Source organism: Diadema antillarum, unplaced genomic scaffold (assembly GCF_040938485.1).
Source record: "Diadema antillarum isolate AM-2024a unplaced genomic scaffold, OU_Dant_1.0 scf00000001, whole genome shotgun sequence".
Lineage (NCBI taxonomy): Eukaryota > Metazoa > Echinodermata > Echinoidea > Diadematoida > Diadematidae > Diadema > Diadema antillarum.
Genome location: NW_027270890.1, coordinates 2,403,734 through 2,426,499, shown reverse-complemented (window position 1 = coordinate 2,426,499; position 22,766 = coordinate 2,403,734). Strand labels below are relative to the sequence as shown.

Here is a 22,766-nt window from a genome sequence, read left to right as displayed (position 1 = left end):
TGGTCCGGTATCGGTTCTGCGTCCTTGACGGTGATGACATTAAGCTTGCAGAAGTCGCAGCAGAATCGATTGGTCCCGTCTTTCTTGGACACTAGGACAATCGGCGACGCGTATGACGACGTCGAAGGCTCGATGACCCCATAGTTGAGCATCTCTTTTACCTCATGCTTCATGACTTCCCTTAGGGCGTGGGGCAGTGGATATGGCCGACTCTGGATTGGCCTCGGATCTGTCAGCTCGATGTCATGGTAGCCTGCGTTGGTAACCCGGGGACATCTGTTAACGAATCAGAGTACTTGTTCAGTAATTGCATTACTTCTGATTTTTGTTTACTCGTGAGATCAGGGCTTACCTTCACGTCTTCGAAGGTTTGAGTTTGCTGTAGTGTTGGTACTTCCAGAAGCTTTGGTTTAGGTTGGTCCGTGTGCGTTTCGGCATCATCGGTGTGGGGCTCGTCGTCCTCTTCGACAACCGAGGCTGCGGCGACGTCGAACGGGGTGCCTGTTTTTGCATTGTCCTGCTGGTCATCATCTCTCTGCAGATATCTTTTCAGCAGGTTTGCGTGGAAGGTTGTCACCCTCTGCCCAGTGTCGATGGGGTAATCCATCTTGCCCTTTCGGCTCCCCTTCTCTTCTCCTGACTCGATCTGTCTCCAAATATTCCCGAGCGAGGCGTCCTTCTGCTCTTGCCGGAATTGCTCTGCCGTTATCGCCTCTTTCTGACCAGGCACCTTCAGTTCCCTCTGTGGTTTGGTAACGTCACAACGTTTGCTCCGAGTCTCCACTGCTAGGGCTGTATCCTCGTCAGGCTCAGGTGGCGTCCATTCCCGGTCTGGTTGGCTTGGTTCCCTCACTCCAGGAACATTACCTAGTATCAAGTCATAAATCGGGTTATTCACGCACAAAACTTCTAATTTTCCTTCATAATAGGGCGTATCCACCTGTACCTTAGCGACTTGGAATTCTCTCACCGTGCCATCGATCGGGACACACGTGCGAACCTCCTCTGTCACCTGCTGGTGGTCGATCAACTCAGCTTGGCGACGGCTGTCGAGCATCCGCTGTCTCGCAGGACGGTCACCTTCTTGCCGTTGAGAAGTCCGCTAACTACTGGCATTGCCCGGACTGGCTTCGCTCCACAGGCGGCACTTACACTCCGTAGCATGGTATCCTTTCCTTGCTCCTTTTCGTGTACCTGTGTGATGGGACTACATGAAAAGCAAGAGTCAATTATAGACAGCCTTTCTCACCCGTGCCTCGCCGGTTCTTGTCTCCCTCTCGACGGTTGTCGGCTACCACATCCCTCTCTCCTTTTTCGGCCGTCGCGGCCATCGTTCCCGAACTCTTCCCGTCTCGCGCCTGTGGATAGGAAGACTTGTCGACTCCCGCGGCCAGCTTCTCCGGCTTGTGGCATTTCTGACAGTCCCTCGCGAAGTGTCGGGTGCTACCACATAGAAAGCATCCGGGCTTGTCGCGCGGGGTCTCCACCTTTGTCTTGGCATCCGGCTTTGGGTGAGCGGTACCTGTATTGGGACAACTACTCTGATTCGAAGTAGGCCTGGTTTGTAGGCCCTTGTGCCCTGCCGGTGAATACCATCCTGATCGAGATTCTACAAAGTGGTCGGCGATCTCGACCATTTCACTTAGGGCTGTCGGCCTACGTTCTCGAATGAACAGTACCATTGGTTGCGAACAACTAGTCAGGAATTGCTCCATTAACATCAACTGTACTAGCGCTTCATACTGAGGTTTTGCTCCCGCTAGTTCCACCCATTTGTCTAAATAACTCCACATTCAAACTACAAATTGACTGGCGGTTTCCCCATTGTCTGGCTTTGCCACCCGTAGCTTCTTTCGGAATCCCTCACTTGTTAGAGAGTACCTATTAAAAAGCGCCTTCTTCACAACCCCGTAATCCTGTGCTTCTACATCTCTCAACCTTGAGTACATTTCTAATGCTTTCCCTGTAAGTAAAGCACTGAGATTCGTGGCCCACGCCTCCTCCGGCCACCGCTGTGTGTTTATGTATCTCTCAAACCTGTTAAGGTAGGCATCCATCTGATCCTTACTATCATTAAACGTCGGTAGCTTCGGGGCCTGTACAACTGAACCATTACAACTATTGTTCCCATTATTTGAGTTTCCCTTTTTAATAGCCTTCTCTAATTCCAACCTTAACTTAATTAATTCTCGCTCTTCTGCCCTCGCTTCCCTCTCTCTCGCCTGCTCTTCCTTAGCATTCTCCCATTCTCTGGTTATGAAATCCTGCAACTCATCACCCTTAACTCTTAACGTGCCATGGTCGCCGAACGGCGACCTTAGTGCTGACGTGCCATGGTCGCCGATCGGCGACAAAGAAGAGCGCGAAAAACATTGATTATTTAAGTTCTTATGGTACCATAATGTGTTACACCAAGAAACTGATAATGATATGTACTGGTAGCTGACTAGCATAGCCATCGTTTTCACCAAAAATATGAGTATGCTTACATTGGAAAATTTTGAGTAAATACGTGATTTTTCGGCTAGATGTATTTTTTTCGCGTCGGGAAAATCCGCAGCGAGCGCACCCTCTGCGAGATGTGTATAGATCAAAAGTCTCATTGGTAAACCACGCGTGTGTATGCTATTTAATCTGCGTGTATTGCCTATGCGGTTCCAGTTGTATTGTTCCGCTTGGATGCTGTCCGGCGGGAAGCTGCTTTGATTTTGTCCCTCAAAGACGGTAAGCTTGCGTTCGTCGGTCAAGTCTTTCATCCTTTTATTTTGGTGAACTTCACTAATCGTCCCCACGCTAGCATACAAAAGAAGAAGACGCTTTTGTTCTTGTCTTATGCACGTGTGCAGTGAACGGAAAGTAGACCTGTAAACTATGCCGCTTGGTACCACACGTAGTTCGTAGTTTGTTTTGGCGTGATTACCTTCTCCTAGTTCGAAGCGAAATGAAATTCAAAGTAGAAATCTAGTGTTTCGGAATTTCAGACAAAATATAGATCGCAAAAGATGAACATTATTTTGCTTAGTTCAGTTTAAAAATTGTAGGCAGCGTTCGCAAAGAGCGAATAGAGCTGTTGTTTTGAGCGACGACATGCAAATAGTACAAATACTAATCAACACTGGTTTTGACCCAAAACCGATTTTTTTTTCTCAAACTTACGAAAGTGACTGGAACTGTAATTTTAGCGCAAACTGGCTGTATTGGTTTTACTCCACCGATATGAAAGTACATTATAGAGCCTGATTTTCTATATGTATGTGACGATGTGCACGAGAAAATCAGTCAAACTATGTTGTTTTCCATGTACTGGTTTTTGTTTTTGTGCTTGCGTCCACGGTTGCATTTTTTTTTTCTTTGAGGGTTTCTCTTCAATTGGTCTTCATACTGTACCTCTTTCGGCATGCCTTCTCTCTTATTATGTTGCTTCTTCTTTTCTCTATACATTTTGAAGAAAACTAGTTTTCACGCATTGAGCGTATCTCCGTATCCGTAAAATTTGTCATTGTCCTGCCGTATTTTGGAGGATGTTTTGGTTCTTGTAGCTTTCCGGCTATAAATAGCGTGTAAATAACCTTGGCTATGGGAACAGTAAATGTCTCTAACTACGTACTCTCGAATTAGCGACCAGAATCGTTGCGAACGTCAAGAATATTTATCTTATTTCTTTTGGCCAAAAACAAAAACAAAATCAAAACAAACAAAAAAGAACCATCGACAGTCGATTGGTGTATTATAGAAATTGTTTACTCAACCACGCAAAATGATCAATAATTATTTATCATTTCATGATAACAAAAATCGAAGCTGTATCGTTTATCGCCAAGCAATGATGCAGACACAATCCCTACAGCACAGTCTCGATAAAGTAGAACAGAATTCGATCAGTAATTCGTAGACAGCCAATATCAAATTCGCAAACGGGTTTTCTTGTTTGATTTTGATTTCAACTGTTTAGGAAGCTCGAAACCTATAATTTGATAGGTTTCCAAACATTCATCGCTCAGTGAGACACAGAATTAAAGTATATTTACGCATTTATGTTATTTGTTGAGCTTTGCTTATCGTTTATCCTACCTCTTATAGAAACGTGTTATTTTCCCCGAGTCGCAGGTGAAGAGGAAAATGTTCAAACTCAAGCAAATCCATCAAAGTTATTATTACGTAGGACTTTAGATAAGAGAGAGAGGGAGAGAGAGAGAGAGAGGATGCAAAGTAACATCAAACTATTTGTTAGCATGCAGATTTTTAAAACTTCAAACTCAGATCCCGCTGTTCAGTCCTTGGAGTAAAACAGTGTTGGAGATCACACAAAAAAAGAAAGAAAGAAATGTCGGATGATGCTGCTTCATGAAAACTGTGTCACAACGCAATGAAGGTACGAATTCAAGTACGGAACTAACATCCATCGGCTATTATAAACCAATGAAGGAACTTCAACAGTAGAGTGATCGATGTTATGATTTCCATGAACGTTCAAAATAATTCTGATGGTTACAAATCGCTCGGTATGAAACCTATATTGGCAGGCGCTATAGAGATTTCTGACGCCATGTGAAAGTATGGAATGTGCCGTTGAATAATGTCATATTCAGATAATCAAATGTTTCACGGCGAATGAGACTAAAGACAATCAAAGACAGCAAACATTGAAAAAGCATACCAGCAATGTAAAACGTGATTTTATACTTGTCGGCACCTACAGTTTTGTCTTCTTGTCACCAATTTTGCTATGCAGATCAGGCCTACTGTCAGGGGGCTTTTGATTCTTTTTAAGTGTTATTTGTACCGTAATGATTTTGTTGAATGTAATTGCATTGTTCGCTCCTTCATCATGATATGTGCAAAGCTGCCTTTCCTTTCACTGTTTATCTGTGTCATGTTTTAGTGTCTTGTCTCAATTCGTTGTTATTTTCGCTGTTCTGATCGGGCTTTTGGAAATTTCAAATCTGACTGAATTCATTCGTTTGCAAGATTCAATTACTTCACAACTCTGGCCGCATAGTTCACAAGTACAGCGCTATTTAACTTTACTATTTCAAAGTGAGATGATCGTTTCGAGAATGAGAGGGCTCCTCCCAACGTAGCGCTATTTTACCGAATCATGAAATGAATGGTGAGCTTTTCAGTTGCACGCACATGGCTTCAAACACCAGCGCTGGGCTTACAAGCACGTGGTGTGCTGCTCCGAGCGACTGACCTCGTGGTGCTGAGATTGAACTGGTTTTCTAGCCAAACCCACTTTACTTTGATTTCTCTGGATTGGCAATAAACACAAAAGTGGTATACTACCGTGAATTAAACTTTGTTATAATATTTTGGTAATGTTGTGATCGGATGGACAGTGGCTGGCAATAGGTTGATCGGATCAACATTCTTGATTGATACAGCATTAGACAAATAAAAACCGGAAGGCGTGTGCACTTTTATCGGTCAGATCACGGCAGCATCTTCGCTTTCGATCAGGAGTCATGTTCATCCTTCAAGCTGCCCCTAGCAACCGCTAGTGTGTATTGTACTCAATCAGTACTCGGATGATCTCCGCCGTTACCAAGGAATTGCGCACGCACAAATCCTCGCTGACAAAGGCCTGCCGATTTCAATAGAGTGCGCCCGCCCGTGGTCCGCATAGACAAAAGAAGGATTAGAGGGTGCTTCCTTCTCAAGTGGACAAAAGACACTTTCCAGGGCCCGGGACAATTACTTTAGTTTCAAATACAGGATCTGGGACTAAAGGACTCAGATTTGGGAATGAATTACTGAGGCAGAAAGAGAAATTGCTAAGACAAAATAAACCGCTTGTATCTTTGGAATCATACAATTCTAGAAGACAATTTTGCTATCATTTGAAACGGGAGATGTAGCTCTAAAACTTTCTCACAGAGTCAAGGGAGCGTTCTATTGAAGAAAAACCACGACTGACTCTTTCTTTTCATACTACACAAAAAATTCCAATAATTTTTTGATGATATTATTCATTTCTGCAATATTTCAAGTTCAGATAAATATTACGGAAAACTGACTACATGGCACGAAAGAACAATCATTTCTTGATATTTGTTGTGTAGAACTCAATTCAAAACAGTCGATAGTTTGAAAGATATGGCAGTTTTAAATTACATTGTCAGTCCAGTTTCGATACATTCTGGCCTTAAGTAAAAACCTCTGGCACGTTAGGGGTTTTGGGCCTGGCACATTAAGAGTTAAACCCCAAAGACTCACCAATCTTCGCCGATCTCTCAAGTTCCATCTCACTCAGTCTGCTTCGTCAATTTCCTCGGAGAATACACTCACTGACTGTAGCTCGTTCACCGATAGGCAGACGAGACGAGGACAAATCGATGGGGCAGGCAGCAACTCTCCCAAACCGCAACGCGCTCTGACGGACCACCCTGTGCTAAGAAAAAATACTCTTACAAACCGGTTACAGTCTGCAATTGTCACTACACTCTTAATTACCTTCATAATTCTCTATTGTAACATAATTACAATACCAGAATATACATGAATAAAATTTCACACTGATAGCTGCACACTACTAACCCTGTTTTTTTTTTTTTTGCCTACCTTCTAACTCCCTGCTTTATAATTTCACCTAATTCCCCTAATCATTCACTATTCCCCAAGCATAAGGTCCCTTCGTGGTCGCCAGAAATTGTCAGGGGGAACTTACTGTGTTACTTATTTACTCTAATCTGGAACACATAAATAACACAGCGTGAAGATTTTTCGGGTTCAAAATGCAATAAACAAAAATTTAATTCCTCTGCGGGTTCTATGTTTTCTGGCAAATCTCATTATAACGCAATTCAACATACATAAATTTTCTGCTCATATACTTACGTAAAAAAATCCACTGAATTCATTAAATCAAATCAAACTCGTCAAACTCCCTGTTACAATTACACTACACTTATACTACCGCCTATGGAGCTCCTGTTACTACCAACTGTCAGGAGTTATCACGCCGAGTTTGGTGTCCTATGACGTCACGACTGGAGCTGGAGGGCGCCCTCGTGCGTCTTGTAGATCGCTAGGGTGCAGCGTCGGTGTCAACGTCGACCAGTCAGGCCCGGCCAGTGATGACAGCGTCTCCCTGTTGACGACCATGACTGTGTCACCGGGCAGCGGTTGGTCCCGGACTCAGCTCGTAGTAATGCGGCTGTCTCAGCTCGTAGCAATGCGGCTGTCTCGGCTCGTAGCTAGGGGGCTGTCTCAGCTCGTAGCAATATAAGGATGCGGCTGTAAATTTACAATTAGCCATCACTAGAACAATGATATCCATCCATGTTAATACCGTTCTATCCTCACTTTGATGTTCCCCGACTACGTGGCGACTATTCTGTGTCACACTCATAGCATCAATATCAGAATCTTCTAATAACATCAATATCAAAATCATCTTATAACATCATGGCATTCGCGCCCTGTATAGCCAATATTACCTACTACTACTACAATTATTCCTTTAGGTTCACCCTAAACAACAATTCTCCACCTTGGGAATCTCTTCATCATAAATCCTAGCTTCCGAATTCATGACCAATAATTACAATGAGTGCATAAACAATAACCAAACTTCTGGATTTACAGCTATAACAATATCGGAATTACTTCTGTAAACTTGATGTCTTCCAATCTGACATTCATGATTATATCCTTTATTTCTGCACAAAAATTACAACCCTACTTTCTTCAACATATCAATTCATTCTCACCTTACACATCAAATCGTTCTCTTCTACAAAAACCATAATACTGTCAATTAATACCGGGCGCCTCGTTTAACAGCGCCTCTATTGAGACCCTTAAAAAAAAAACTAACTGGCAAAAAATGACTGAAATCAGCATGTAGCCTCCACTTACCGTTATTTCTGCCCTTCACCCGCGCGGAGAGTTGCCGTCTGCCCTCGGAGTTGTCGTCCAGTGCCCCGTCTGCCAATTCCGCTCAGCAGCAGGAATACTTTAGCCTCAGAGTATCACAGGTTCAATCTCTCTCTCGCTTTCTCCCTCACAGCCTTTTAGCTCGGATCTCAGCGGAGTCTCATCCTGGATTCCCTCCTATTTCGACATGGCTGGACACTTCCCAATGGGCACAAACGGTCTTTCCACTCTCGCGTCGGATTAGCTTCTCATCTCCTATTCCTCCTTCACAACTATTTATCTTCTCTCACGTTCCCTCTCTCGCCCTTACCCTTGCATACATTATCACTCTCCAATCAGTGCGATTCCCTAATTTTGACCTTTCACTTCCATACCGATACAATATTAATTAACCCGTAATTTGACTACTCACCTTCCCTTGTATTATCTTTATTCAAATACCGGGGTGCGGCCCTTATTGATAACCAAATGAATCATAACAAAATTCGCGGAAAACCCAGTCAAGCACTTCTTACCGTGCTGCGAGAAGGATGCAGCTTGCAAGCCCTCGATCTCGCCAGCTGTTGGCCTAAAAAATCTTTCTATCTAAACAGTAGCCCACCGTAAACAAGAGGGTAGGAGAAAAGGAGAATAAAAAACCTTCCGAACCGTTTGCCTCTGACAACCGGTATATGTTTCGCGGAAAGGGAAACGAGGGTGTTTTGGCATTTTCGAAAGTAATGTTGAAACAACTTGTGCACTTTTACTGAATTTTGTTTATTTTTTTCACAAACGCTCAAATGTGCAAACACAATTAATATTCTTGAACAGTTCAGGGGGCGAGGGAGGGAAATTGATGGGGTAATCCCCTAGCAACTCTCCATTTCCATCTCTCATATCCTCCTTATGCCATTATCTGGACATCCTATACAATTAATAGGTCTACAGGTGGCGCTGTTCATCCTGTCGGTCTCGTGGGCCTTCTTTGCCTAGTGTCGGTCTTGTGAGCTTTGTGTGCCTAGTGTCGGTCTCGTCAGCCTTTTAAGCGCAGTGTCGGTCTCGTGGGCTTTGTTTGCATAGTGTCAGTCTCGTGAGCCTTCTGCGTGTAGTGTCGAACTCATGGGCTGTCTAACTCGTGGGCTTATTTTACTTGATGTCGAACTCGTGGGCTTTATTTACTCAGTGTCGAACTTGTGGGCTGTATAACTAGTGGGCTGTATGACTTGTGAGCTGTGTGACTCATGGGTTGTATGACTTGTGAGCTGTATGACTTTTGGGCTGTATGACTCGTGGGTGTCGGTCTTCTGACGTGCACCCAAAAAATCTCTGTCAACATGTCATTACACAGCTAATCATTTGAAAAATTACGTTACCATTTCAACTACATATTGTCGGTTGAGAATGACAAGGGCGTTAAGTTGCCACTAAACCCATAGTGTTCAAGACAAGTTAACGCCCTTTTCATTCTCAACAGCCGAATTATATTGATTTTAATTTTCAAAAAAAAAAAATTTACACACCTGCACATGACATTAATCACATCTTTAATCACAAATTTAAATAGAATGCATAAAAAACTGAATAAATTAACTCAATAAACAATATTTATATTTTCATAACTATAATCATGACAGCTCATCATTCAACATAGATGAAAAATATCTTTTAGGCCTACATATCAAAAAACTATATCTATCAGAAAAACTAAATCTCCAATCAAAATCTGAAATATAAAAAAAAAAAAACTCAATCCACACTCGTTTTTCATTATAAAAAATGCAACTACAGTTGTACCATAACAACACAATATTCAACATTGAAAAAAGGAGCGAAATCTACACGTCTATGCTATAACAATCTTTAAAATTCTGGCTCAAAAACTTATAAAATCAGCCAAATCCTCACTATTATTTCATATGTACCAAATATCCAGTCATTTACTCAAATCCACAATATTTTATATATCTTTCTATTGCAAATAATACCATATAGCAAACGACACAAACAAATAGACTGATGAACAAACAGAAAACATACAATGCCACTTATGCAGATACATAAAAACTTCTAATTTTTGTTATTCAGCAGTTTAATGAAATATGGTATTGCACTGTCCTGCAACCATTTTGTTTTACACTTATATTGCTGGTACCTTGTGTTCAAATGCAGTGCTTATTGATGCCCTTGGTGTTTAGCAGGGAGCCAGTGGGATACGAGTGGGTTTTTAACCAAACAACAAGCAAATTCTAGACTCAGCTGTCTTCTCCTATCGGCTAAAGTGACCAACTTGCAGGTTTCAAGAGCTGCCATGTACGACGTGTAGTTTTTGTTTAAAAAAAAAGAAACAAAAGAAACAAAAAAAAACAAGATAGAAACTATGATATACAGTGGATCATGACTAGAAAGTTTGTCAGGGTACAAGATCTGGATGAAAATAGAGGGCTATAAAAGGTCAATCCAAAATGTGAATGAAAGGCCATGTTTTTAAAGGCCCTGTCACATCTTTCCAGGTAAGATACGTGGGCTTATTGCAAGTAGGGATTTTCCAGCACACAGGAGAATTTTCTGCAGGCGGACAAGGATGTTGGCGAGTTCCGTACTTGCATCTTACCTGCTAAACGCGTGCTACTAACCTGCTACTTATGTGTATTCCATGTGACCTGCGTGAGAGCTTCGAAACTGATCCGTTTTCAGTTACGAGTGACATACAGGGACCTGCGTGGGAGTTGCCCGCGAGGTGCTGCCGCTAAGGGCCTCCTACTGGTGTTCTGCGTGTACCTCTGTGGGCAAACGCCCGCAACTCACCCGGAACAAGTTTTGAGCATGCTCAAGGCCTTGTCACACCATGTCTGGGGAAGCCTTGCGGGGACAAATTTTTGTTACCCGGAGCTCCCTGCAGTTGGCCTGCACCTGACAGTACATAGCACATATCTTACCCGTAGTTGTCCGGAGGTGCGCACACAAGTTAGATTTACCCCCAGCCAAGTTTTGAGCATGATCAAAACTTTTTCCAGGTGAATTGCGGGGATTGCCCGCAGAGGTCCACACAGAACACCATTAGGAGGCCTGTAGCTGCCGCAAGTCACAGGCAGTTGACCTGCTTGAAGTACATAAGTTGCCCGTGGATCTACACATATGCCTATGCGCCGGAAGTGCGTGTCATCTGTGGGCATTCTATAAGCATAATACGAGTTTTTTATTGGCAAGGAATGATGTCGAAACTGCCGATATCCATGTAGCTGGTCAGTTCTGCGGGCGTGGAATGAGCTATTCAAGCAAATTGCGTGCATGCTGAGGGGCAGTTACTGCCTTTAAACTGGTTAGTTGAGAGTCGGCTGCGGCAAAGATAATGACATTCTGTTGGACTTCTGCCATATCAATTTCCTTCAGAGGGATTCCTTCACCAAGTTGTCACCCTCACTCGCCACCCATGTGCCTGACACGCGGGTCACACAGAATGCATGTAAGTAGAATGTAAGTAGCACGGGTCCAGCAGGTAAGACACATGCGAAACTCGCCCAAGACCTTGTCCACCCGCAAAAATTGTCCTGCATGCTGGAAAATTCCCCACATGCAACAAGCCCATGGAGCTTGCCCAGAAAGGTGTGACAGGGCCTAAACTTGGCTGCAGGTAAATAGGCATTGCGTGCACAACTGCGGATAACTACGGGCGAGATACATGCTAGGTACTGTCATGTGCGGGCCATCTGCTGGGACCTCCAGGTAACAAAAATTGTTCTTTGCAAGTGGCACACGAGGCTTGCCCTGAAAGGTGTGACAGGGCCTTTAGGCAGATATTGTGATTGCATGAGAAGCAGAGTCATCCTATGTGTAGTTAATCATGCACAAGGGTGTGTTTAGAGTGTGGTTAACCTACAAATTTGATAACCTTTTAGCTAGTCATTTACTTCCATGTATGTTCATGGGTATATTAAAGTCTTCTCTCCCCTCTTCTGAATATCTTTCTCCCTTTCTCCCTCTCCCTTTCTTTCTCTTTTTCTCGTTTATGCATAGGAATCACATACCACTATGAGTTACCCATCCCTCCAGAGCCACCACCTATCTGACAGCCTCAACCATCCAATCTTTATCTTCCATGCCACTGTGCCAGAAGTGGGGATGGAGTCTCCAGGCCGTTTACTGTCTGACCAAAACCTGATTGATTCATCCCTGCCCTGTGACATCCACTTGGTAAACTTGAGGTATGTCACAGAACAAGTTTAAAATTGAAATAATCAATTGTTATTGTCTTATTGTTGGTGTCTACACTTCGGGTAGTAGAAATCAACCTGCTAATGGAGGGTATATGTATAACGGTGTGCAGTATAACTGTTTTAGAGGAGCATGCATCCTTTATTCACCCAAACATACAGATTATCTTTGATTGAGTCGATGTGACATACCATATAACCAGTGGGCAGATGAGAGGCTCCACCACATGCCGTCAACTGTAGGTCGTAAGCTTAGTTTTTGTCTTGTTTTCATGTGACATGTAATTTAGCATGAAGAGAGACCGATAAAATGCCATTTAGGTCAGACTCTATGTCCATGTTGACCAAGTATGAAAAGGATGAGAAAAATCTTTGTTCCATATGCATAAGGGCAGTGAATATTGACAAATTTCCCTTCTATTCTTTTTTTTAATGTCCTCAGAACGAGAGTATCTCAGGATGCAAGCCTCATGAAGCCAAAGAGGGAGGCGTTGCTTATTCTTCACCGGAGAGGCTTCCACTGCGGCTTCCTTACAGCAGGGATACAATGCTCTACCAATGAAGGGAGAGTGAGTTGATTACAACTGTTATTTTCCGTAGCTGAATTTGTGACCCGCTATGACAAACGGATCCTGAAGTCTCTTACGGCTGACCTGAGAAAATCGAATTTGAAGTGAGATCATCAAAATTGGTCTAAACCATCTGATTTCTGTTTGTGGCATAATTTTATAGTCTACTGTAAAAGTGGAAATTTTCGCAATGTTGAAGTTTTCGTGCATTTCGCGCAACCAGAAACTAGCGTGAAAATAAAGCAAATATTTTGCTTGCCATACGTTGCAGTAGTTGATGTCTTGATTCTGCAGAATTGAAAACACGCGAAACTCTTCTTAACTGGCCGAGCATGAAAAATTAGTCGAAAATATCCACTTTTACAGTAATGTATCATCTATCATTTGCCGAAATTTCGAAGCTAAATGTTCAAAGGAAAGGCAAGAAAACTGCATTTTTGTTGGCCATGATTTTCCAACTTTAAACAGAACAGAAACATGTCTGAAAATTTGGATATAGTGCAGTAGCTAGACTCTGCCCCGAGCAATGAGGGAGTGATCTTATTGGTCAGTGCATAGCATCCTCCTGGTTACTGATTGGTCATACATAGATTGCTGGCGCTAAGCTTGAATGAACATCGCGGAGGTTGCTAGGAGCATACAATGTACCTTCTATTGTCAAGCGGTGAAAAGTGTCTTGCTTCCCCTTGATCATGATAGTGTTGGAAGGAAAACTTTGAAGGCAGTTTTCCTAAACCACTCGACATGTGCTAGTAAAATCATTGATATTTCCACAACCGAGTACTTTTAAGAGTCGAGTTATATATGAAATCAAAGTGGAAGAGTAAGGGAATAATGTCATGTCATTTTCAGAAAATTGTCCTCTCCAGACTTTCGGATCCTTTTGTTGTAGCGGGTCACATTTAGTGTGATATGTATAATGTGAATAGTAGGAATCTTTCCATTCACATGTTTTTAGATTTGGGGTTGAAAAGTCAGTTGGTTCTGTGTACCACATAGGTTACCGTGCATCACAAAACCAGCAAAAAGTCGCACTCACTGATTTTGTGTGGGGACTCCAAATAGATGAAAGTGTCCTAGTCCATCATGAGTTTTTCATATTTTCTAAACGATACTTCTACATTAATGTAAACATTGCGATCATAGAGTGCATTAGAAAATGTGTTTTTAGCAGTTTTTCTAGAACACTCTTTTTGAGGGGAGGTAGAATAGTGTGATTAAGTGTGTCTTAGAAGTCCCCTTTTCATTTCTTAAAAACCCTGTACACACTCTTCACTTTCAACTCTAATAACTTTTCAAAAGATGATGCTACTGCTCTGAAAGTTTATCTAATTTATGGATAGAATGTGTTCATAGAGCATGATCAATTTCAGTGTAATCTGATAATCCCTTCATTGTTGTTGCCATGAAGAAACAACATTGCAAGTATAGTGCTTATATTTTGCATTTAGTTAATAATATAATCAGACATAATTCCTGAAATCCCATCCCTTTCATTATATTATTGTGTATGCTGGTTTTCTTGCATAAATAGCACCAGGGCACTTAGAAACACCAATATAAAGCACCATAACATAATTATTATTATCATTATTATTGTTGTTATTGTTGTTGTTCATATTATTAACATTGTTATGATTATTATCATTATTACAGAAACTCCATCTCTCCCACTTTCGACGGGAGATCTCCCGCCAAAAGCCCATTTTTGCAAACAAAATCTCCCATTCTCCGGCTTGAGATTTAATTTTCTCCCGCCCTGGCTGCGTGTCTCCCGCTTGAAATGATTTCTTACTTAGTGTCATTGTATGTTGAAAAATAAGCCTGAAATAGCACGAGAGAGCTTCTACTACTCTATTACTCTACTACAAAAAGTAAACTCCAAAGAACGTATTGAATCAGAACATTCAATTCAATTCATTTGTTTCATTCTCATTTCTTTTTTCCAACAAAACATAACACAAGGTAAATCAGAAAAACCGTCATAAGCATATATACAGTACAGAGTGCGAAGGACAAACAATATACAACAAACTAATAGAGACAAATCATGTATACATACAGGAAGATACAAAGTTATATTTTGAGGAGAGAAAAAAAGAGAACTGAGAGGTCCACTAAAAAGCAGTGCTTGTAGATTGTGGACCACTCAAGAATTTCTTCCAAAAATACTTACTTCACATACAATTACAAATACATTACACAAAAACGATTCAGACAAAATGGAACCAACGACAAAGACACAACAACATGACATGACTGAACTGAGGGAGATACAATTGAACGGAATGGGACAAAAACAAAATTAAAGGAAGAAAGGGAAGAAAGAGAGAGAGAAAATGAGAGAGAGAAGGGGGGGAGCGAGGGAGAGAAAATAGAGAGAATGCCTACATGCTGAACAAGAGAAACGGAAGAGAGAATTGACGAGGCGCTTCGAACAGCTGGTGACTGCACGCAGCTGTGTAAACATTGAACACCTACCTAAGAACTGTAAAAAAGTCCTTGTCTGATAAGCTTTTCTGATGTGATCTGTATTCCAATCCCCACTGATACATATATAATCCACCTGAGCAATTTCTATTAACTCTTCAATATCATTGATCACAATTTCACATTCCTTCAAGTTGCCTGATACACAACACTCATCTAAAGGCATGTATACACATGCAGTCAGCAACTTTCCAGTACTATTCAGTTCTACTGTAAAAGCTACTAATATTGAAGACTCAGTTATGAGAGGTTGAACATCAATTTGAACATTACTTTTTCATAATAATGCACAACCTCCGTATGGTCTACCAGACAATCAAACATTTTCTTTTATAGCACAGACACATTGTTTACACATTTTTTTCCCCACGTTATCAAACCATCCAAGTTGTGACCTGGATAAACCATGTTCGTGGATCAGCGAAAAATAACACTCTGTTGGCAATTCATCTAAAAAAGGTAACTTAAAATCATTTGCACTCTGGTAGGATCCAGATATTATGATGACCGCGTCCAGTCAATACGTGAATGATAATCCAGCAAGTAATTATCTAGCTTTGGAATCCAGCCCGTCACAGCTTCAACAAACATGTAGCAAAATCTATTGACATGAGAATGGTGTCAGTCACCAATGTAGGCAAGTCAGTTTTCCACCGGCAGTATGTCTCTCAGGCAATATGCCTCCCAGGCCTTATCTCCACAAATATAGCTGGTCAGCAGGTAACAGAGGACTGACTGAAACAAGTCGCTTCAGAGCCAGAAGTGACGTAACTCTCAGAGAAGAGGTGTTGGGTACTCTGCCTACTTCAGAATTTCTGTGGCTTATATAGGTCCATTCACCCCTTCTTGAATATTCTGTAATTCTCTCCAACCTGGGGCTACATACCTGTACATGTAGTCTGGGTGCCAAAGGCTGAACCTTGTTTTACCGTCCACCCAATGTTTTTTTATGGTTTTACCCTATTTCGGGGATGCTGAATCCGAATCTGCATGATGCAACTTTTGCATCCTTGAGGGTTTTGAGATATTCAAGATGGCCGCCAAAATGGCCGCCCAAACCGAAAATTTCCATATATTTCCCTCTAAATGGTGAGAAATTGAAAACAATTAATGGTTTTTACCCTATTTCGAGGGTGCGAAATCCGAATCTGGCTGATGTGACTCTTGCATCCTTGAGGATATAGAGATATTCAAGATGGCCGCCAAAATGGCCACCAAAACCCGGAAATTCCTATGTATTTCCTTCTAAATGGTGAGAAGTTCAAAACAATTTATGGTTCTAAGCTATTTCGAGGGTGCTGAATCCGAATCTGGCTGATGCGACTCTTGCATCCATGAGGATTTTGAGATATTCCAGATGGCCGCCAAAATGGCCGCCCAAACAGGAAATTCCTATGTATTTCCTTCTTAATGGTTAGTAATTAAAAACAATTGATAGTTCGAAGCTATTTCAACGGTGCTGAATCCGAATCAGGATGATGCAACTCTTGCATCGTTAAGGGTTCTTAGATATTCAAGATAGCCGCCAAATTGGCCGCCAAAACCGGAAATTCCCATGTATTTCCTTCTAAATGGTTAGAAATTGAAAAACTATTGATGGTTTTACCCTAATTCGAGGCTGCTGAATAAGAATCTTGATAAAACTCTTGTATCCTTAAGGGTTCTGAGATAATAAAGATGGCCACCAAAATGACCACCAAAAATGGAAAATGTAGACCCCCTTTTTCCTTCTAAATGGTGTAAAATTGAAAACAAATTGATGGTTTTACCCTATTTTGAGTTTGCTGAATTTGAAGCTGCAGGATACAGCTCTTACATCCTTAACGGTTTTGAGATGATAAAGATGGCCGCCAAAATGGCCCCCAAATGGCCGTCAAACACGGAAATTCCCATGTAGGCCCCCTAATTCGTTCTAAATGGTGTAAAATTGAAAACAATTGGTGGTTTTACCCTATTTTGAGGGTGCTGAATCCGAATCTGGTTGATGCGACTCTTGTGTTTTGGGGGTTCTGAGATTTCCAAGATGACCGCCAAAATAACTGTCAATATTGAAAATTTTGAGACCCTATTCAGCACCCTCGCCATTTTGTTCTTGCCATTTTTGCATTAGGGTTTTGAGATGTCCAAGATGACCGCCAAATAATTGGCAGAAATTGAAATTCCAATGTTAATATTTTTTTCCTAAATAGTGAAAATTTGGAAATAAATTGATGGTCTCACCCTATTTCGAGGGTGCTGAAGTTTTTGAGATATTTACAAATGTCCTGTATAAACGGAAATTCCTTGATATTTTCTTATAAATTGTGAAATATTGTGCCAGAACGTGAAGCGAGGGATTAAAAGCAATAATCCGTATTCTTGAATTCAACTCGGTAAAGCAAATTTGTCAAATCAGCCAACAATTTAATGGCATCCAAAATGACTGTCACTGTGTCACAATGGTATTGTAATATACTGAGATATTCCGATATGTCTCAAACGGAACTTTAACACGTAATGGAAAGAAAAATGATATTGACATCATACTGAAACGTACAAACACAAAGATAAGACGTAAAATTTATTTATGCACAATTGTTATAAAGCAATGCCTGTGGTAGCCAATAGGGGCTCCGCAGACTGATGTGAAGTTAATCCTTTTAGAGTAATATTAAATTATGACCTGTTGGTATTTTGTGTTGAAATTTGTCTTGTATTCTTATGAGTCTCGCCACGTACTCTTATGAAACTTGTTTGTTTTGTTTATTTGTTTGTTTTATTTATTTAAACACGGGTAAAAATACTTGCACTCAGCCGTTAGGCTGTTTTTCAGCAAGTCCGTATGATATACACTGTACAAAAAACATAATGTGGTACAATCAACGTATAGGATGATACATAGACAATAATCGGTATAGCGAAACAAAAAGATGAGAGAAAAAATACATATATACACAACACTCTTTACAAAACAGTCAGACAGTAGAATGCAGTAAGAAGAAAAAAAATCTCAGAAAGGAAGCGATTCAAAAAAAAAATATTACTCAGAAATAGAAAAACTCATAAATCAAGTAAGAAAACAGAATCGATATCCTTCAGAAATTGTGCTAATGTTGTACATATTCTCGTGGCTTCCGGTAATTGATTGAATAATTGAGCTGCTATGTAAACAGTGGCATATTCTGATTACGTCACTAGAAATGGTTGCATCCATGACCACTATAGTAGATATCAATATAAGGGTAATTTCAAAAGCACTCTGCGTGATTATGATATTCGTAAGTACTGGACTATCAACTATTACCTTACATGTTGTCGTTTGTTTGTTTTTTGTTTTTTTTTACTGCGCGTCTTCTGTGATTTTTCCATCCCCTCGTGTGTATATATGACATCGTCGCTTGGGCGACAAGACCCTGTATCTGAAATTTTAGTGAAAATGACTTTTTTTTAATAAACAGTCAGATAATCAGTTAATGATGTCCTGTCCACACCTTAGCTGTCTTACCCCCAAAATGAAGCTACCATGGCATGTCAAAGGAAAGGTTCTCTCATTTGTTGTAGCGCTTTGGCTGCCATGTTTGTTTGCTTTTTGTTTTGTTTTTGTTTTTCTCTCCTGAACATGTGACATTTTGTAGATACGAGGTTTGTCGCCCCATATGTATATGTATATATATATATATACACGTATATATACATATACATATACATATACATATTATACATGTATACATATATATGCATATATATATATATATATATATATATAATATTACATCATATTGAAGAAAAATTTGAAGCAGAACTATAAAAATGTCCAACTCTTGTCTTCAACAATGTCATCAAGACCACCAATGTAAACCAATTAACCAATGTGGGTGTTCATGGATGAAACGATTAAAACTGCTCATGGATTAAAACAGGTAGTGTTGGGAATCTCAGTAAACTTCTCTACATCACTATCACAATATGATCTGGAGATCATATGAGATGGGTATGTCTTGTCCACTGATTGTTAGTGTGCAAAACATATCCATGATATGTAGATGAAACAGTGTAATCTTTCAAATATTCAACCGCATCTGTAGTCTTGCAAGATTCATTCCTGGCGCAGCTGTATCTTACAAACTCCAAGATATCCGGTAGAGCTGGTTTCACTGTACAACAAGTTCAAACTGGGATGTACAATATGCGTTCGTTTATCAGCAGAGTAGGGCCTATGGTTGGGTTTAGATTATGCCATTGACGCAAACCTGAAATAGGGTAAAACCATCAATTGCTGTCAATTTCTCACCGTTCTGGCAAGCATTTTGGCGGCTATCTTGAATATCTCCAAACTCTCAATGCTGCAAGGGTGGCATCGTCCAGATTCGCATTCAGCACAGTAATTGAAATAGGGTAGAATCATCAATTAAATTGTTCTCAATTGCAACACATTAAAATTGATATACGTGGAAATTTCCGGTTTTGGCGGCCATTTTGAAAACGGAATAGGATTGAACCATCTGTTGCTCTCAATTTTGAACCATTGAGAATGAATTACGTGATAATTTCCGGTTTTGGTGGTCATTTTGGCGGCCATCTTGAATATCTCAAAATCCTCAAGGATGTAGGAGTTGCATTATCCAGATTCCAATTCAGCACCCTGCAAACAGGGTAAAACCATCAATTGTTTTCAATTTCTCACCATTTAACAGGAAATACATGGGAATTTCCGGTTTTGGCAGCCATTTTGGCGGCCATCTTAAATTTCTCAAAATCCTCAAGGATGCAAGAGTTGCATCATCCAGATTTGGATTCAGCACCCTCGAAATAGGGTAAAACCACCAATTGTTTTCAATTTCTCACCATTGAGAAGGGAATACATCGGAATTTCCGGTTTGAGAATCCATTTTGGCGGCCATTTTGGCAGCCATCTTGAATATCTCAAAATCCTCAAGGATGCAAGACTTGCATCATCCAGATTTGGATTCAGCACCCTCGAAACAGGGTAAAAACCATCAATTGTTTTTAATTTCTCACCATTTAGAAGGGAATACATGGGAATTTCCGGTTTGGGCGGCCATTTTGGCGGCCATCTTGAATAACTCAAAATCCTCAAATATACAAGAGTTGCATCATCCAGATTTGAATTCAGCACCCTCGAAATAGGGTAAACCATCAATTGTTTTCAATTTCTCACCATTTAGAAGGAAATACATGGGAATTTCCGGTTTGGGCGGCCATTTTGGCGGCCATCTTGAATATCTCAAAATCCTCAAGGATGCAAGAGTTGCATCATCCAGATTCGGATTCAGCACCCTCGAAATAGGGCAAAACCATCAAAAAACATTGGGTGGATGGTAAAACAAGGTTAGGCCCAAAAAGTGGCTTTGGCACCCAGACTAATGTGACTTCAAGAGCCTTCCAGATCCCTACCCTGACTACCTGTCTAGCTAAAAATAACAACCAATCATATAAAGCTTCAAGGACAGTGTACAGTTCATGTATTGCATCACTCAGCCAATTATACAGGCACTTCCTAGAACATTGTAGAATGGGTGTCTGAGCTCTTTCATTTCACATGCATGCAACGTAGCTATACCAACTAGAAACTTCTCCACTAATCTGATCAACCTGTATACGTGCACACCTTTAAGCAACCATGGGCTACATCATATATCTATCAGAATGTACATTCATGACACAAATTTGTTTATGGCAGATCCAGGGAATGACCCCTTTGGGGCCAGGTCCAGTTGGGGGCCAGTTTTGTTTTTGTTTTTTTTTACATTGTAAAGTAGACTTATCTACAAAATTTGCAGGTTTTATTACTAGGATGATAGAATATACAAATGGACAACATGCCCTCGTTGAGCTCCTCCATCCCCGAGTTTGCTATGTTCTTCTTGAGTAATAGTGACAACTTGTGAAAATGGTGTGAGTGCAAGACCCCTGTGTCTCTTGTCTGTCTTACTGTGTTATGTAAGGGCTTTGCTGTTACTGTATATTAACGTAAATGTTATTATTAATGATTTTTGCAGCTTTTTTCCCAGGATTATCTTTCCTGAGGTTTCCTGAGCGTTATGTATACAGACTTTGGAAGTAAGGCATAGGTATTTTCCTGCAACAGCCATCATTGCAGTAGACCTGAAATAACTCTGGCATTTCTGTGCCATCAGATCAAATATAAAAGATGCATGTCTGCTACATCTCACCCCGTAGACACTGCATATTGGTTAGTGTTGACATGATGTCAAAACGGCAAATCTAAATCATCCTGGAGAAGTTTGCTGAAGTTGCATCTACATGTGATAATCACTAACCATGATCAGTGGCATTTCATGGTCTTGTCAACAGTCTATTTACATTTCATGTCGTTGTTTCACCAGTTTCTCTTTTGGAAATGAAAGGCATACAAAAAAAACAACAATGTAACCTTACTCTGAACATATTTCCTGTACTAGCAATAATCCTAAAATATGTCTTTCCCTTATTTTACAGATAAATCCATCATCGCTGTTCAGCTCTTTGAGTACAAGAGGTATTGTTTCCACTTCACTATCAGGGATGTATGATGGACAGGAATTGCCAAAATCAGCGCTACTGGAGGTGGACCCAATGGAAATCAAAACATATAAAGTTCAGTTCCAATAACTGTAATCACACTCTGTCATCTTCTTCATTGAAGTTTGTTTTTCCATGCATTACTGCTGTGTGACACAGAAGGGGCCTTTAATAGTCGCCAACCTGGTTGATCTTATGGTACATTATAGTAAGACATCCACAAATCTGAAGGCATAAGGTACTTGTACTCTCAATGCCATATCAGTGATTTCTCATTTTCATCTATTACACCGTAACAGTAGTTTCTGTCAGGAACTGATTGTACAAGACTTCCTTCACAACCAGTGGTCACTTGTGACATTATGAACACTGTTGTTGAAGCTCTCTCTTCCTTCATTGTTCCAGTCTGTTGATTCCCCCTGGATTTCTCCCTGTCTGTTTTTATTGAATTTTTCTGTCGCTTTATTTTGGTAGTGTTTAATAGTGTGTGATGCTTTTATCACAAATGTCATCATTCCTTAATGTCAAACGCTGTGGTCAAACTCTGTGACAAACAATGTGGTCTTCAAACACTGTCAGCTACCTCTTTAAAGTAGCATACCAGAGCTATCACAGCATGTTAAATTTGTGTAATATTTGGTACATTGTACCATCAAAAAGAGCATTTCATTTTATTTGATAGATCATACCCCAAAGTTGAATATGATGGAGAAATCATTGCTGATAATCAAGTGTTTTGGGGACATCCCAAACATGTCCCCAAACTGCATCCAGAAACTGCCTATAGTGTCATGTAAGAGAGAGTGTACAGATTTGGATGTTCAAAACTGCAATATTATGCTTACTTACTGTATGCACAGCCATTTCGTTGTAAACCAGTACAAAATAATGGAATTTCACAAACCACCAAACCCCAGTTTGAACATTGAATAGGAAGATATATAATAATTCTGATAACTATTGAGAAGTAGAGAAGATGGGAAGTGAAAAAGGACAAGATGGTGATAAGTTGCAGTGGTGCAAATGTATGTTCATATTCATGTAGATATCTCAAATTTCAAATAACCAAATTGCATCAAAATGGCAGGAAATACTCAAAAGTTTATTTACAAGCACT

General features: G+C 40.6%; 1 protein-coding gene across 1 annotated transcript in view; it reads left to right on the top strand.

The window, feature by feature from the left end:
• The window catches only part of LOC139721525 (alpha-mannosidase 2x-like), a 220,830-nt gene extending 198,452 nt beyond the window's left edge, over window positions 1-22,378 (top strand). Inside the window, exons 21-23 of the mRNA XM_071632875.1 lie at window positions 11,872-12,059; window positions 12,511-12,637; window positions 21,587-22,378. Coding sequence (XP_071488976.1) covers window positions 11,872-12,059; window positions 12,511-12,637; window positions 21,587-21,739 — 468 coding nt within the window. The 3' untranslated portion in view covers window positions 21,740-22,378. The remainder of the gene's footprint in view (window positions 1-11,871; window positions 12,060-12,510; window positions 12,638-21,586) is intronic.
• The last annotated feature ends 388 nt before the right edge of the window (window positions 22,379-22,766 follow it).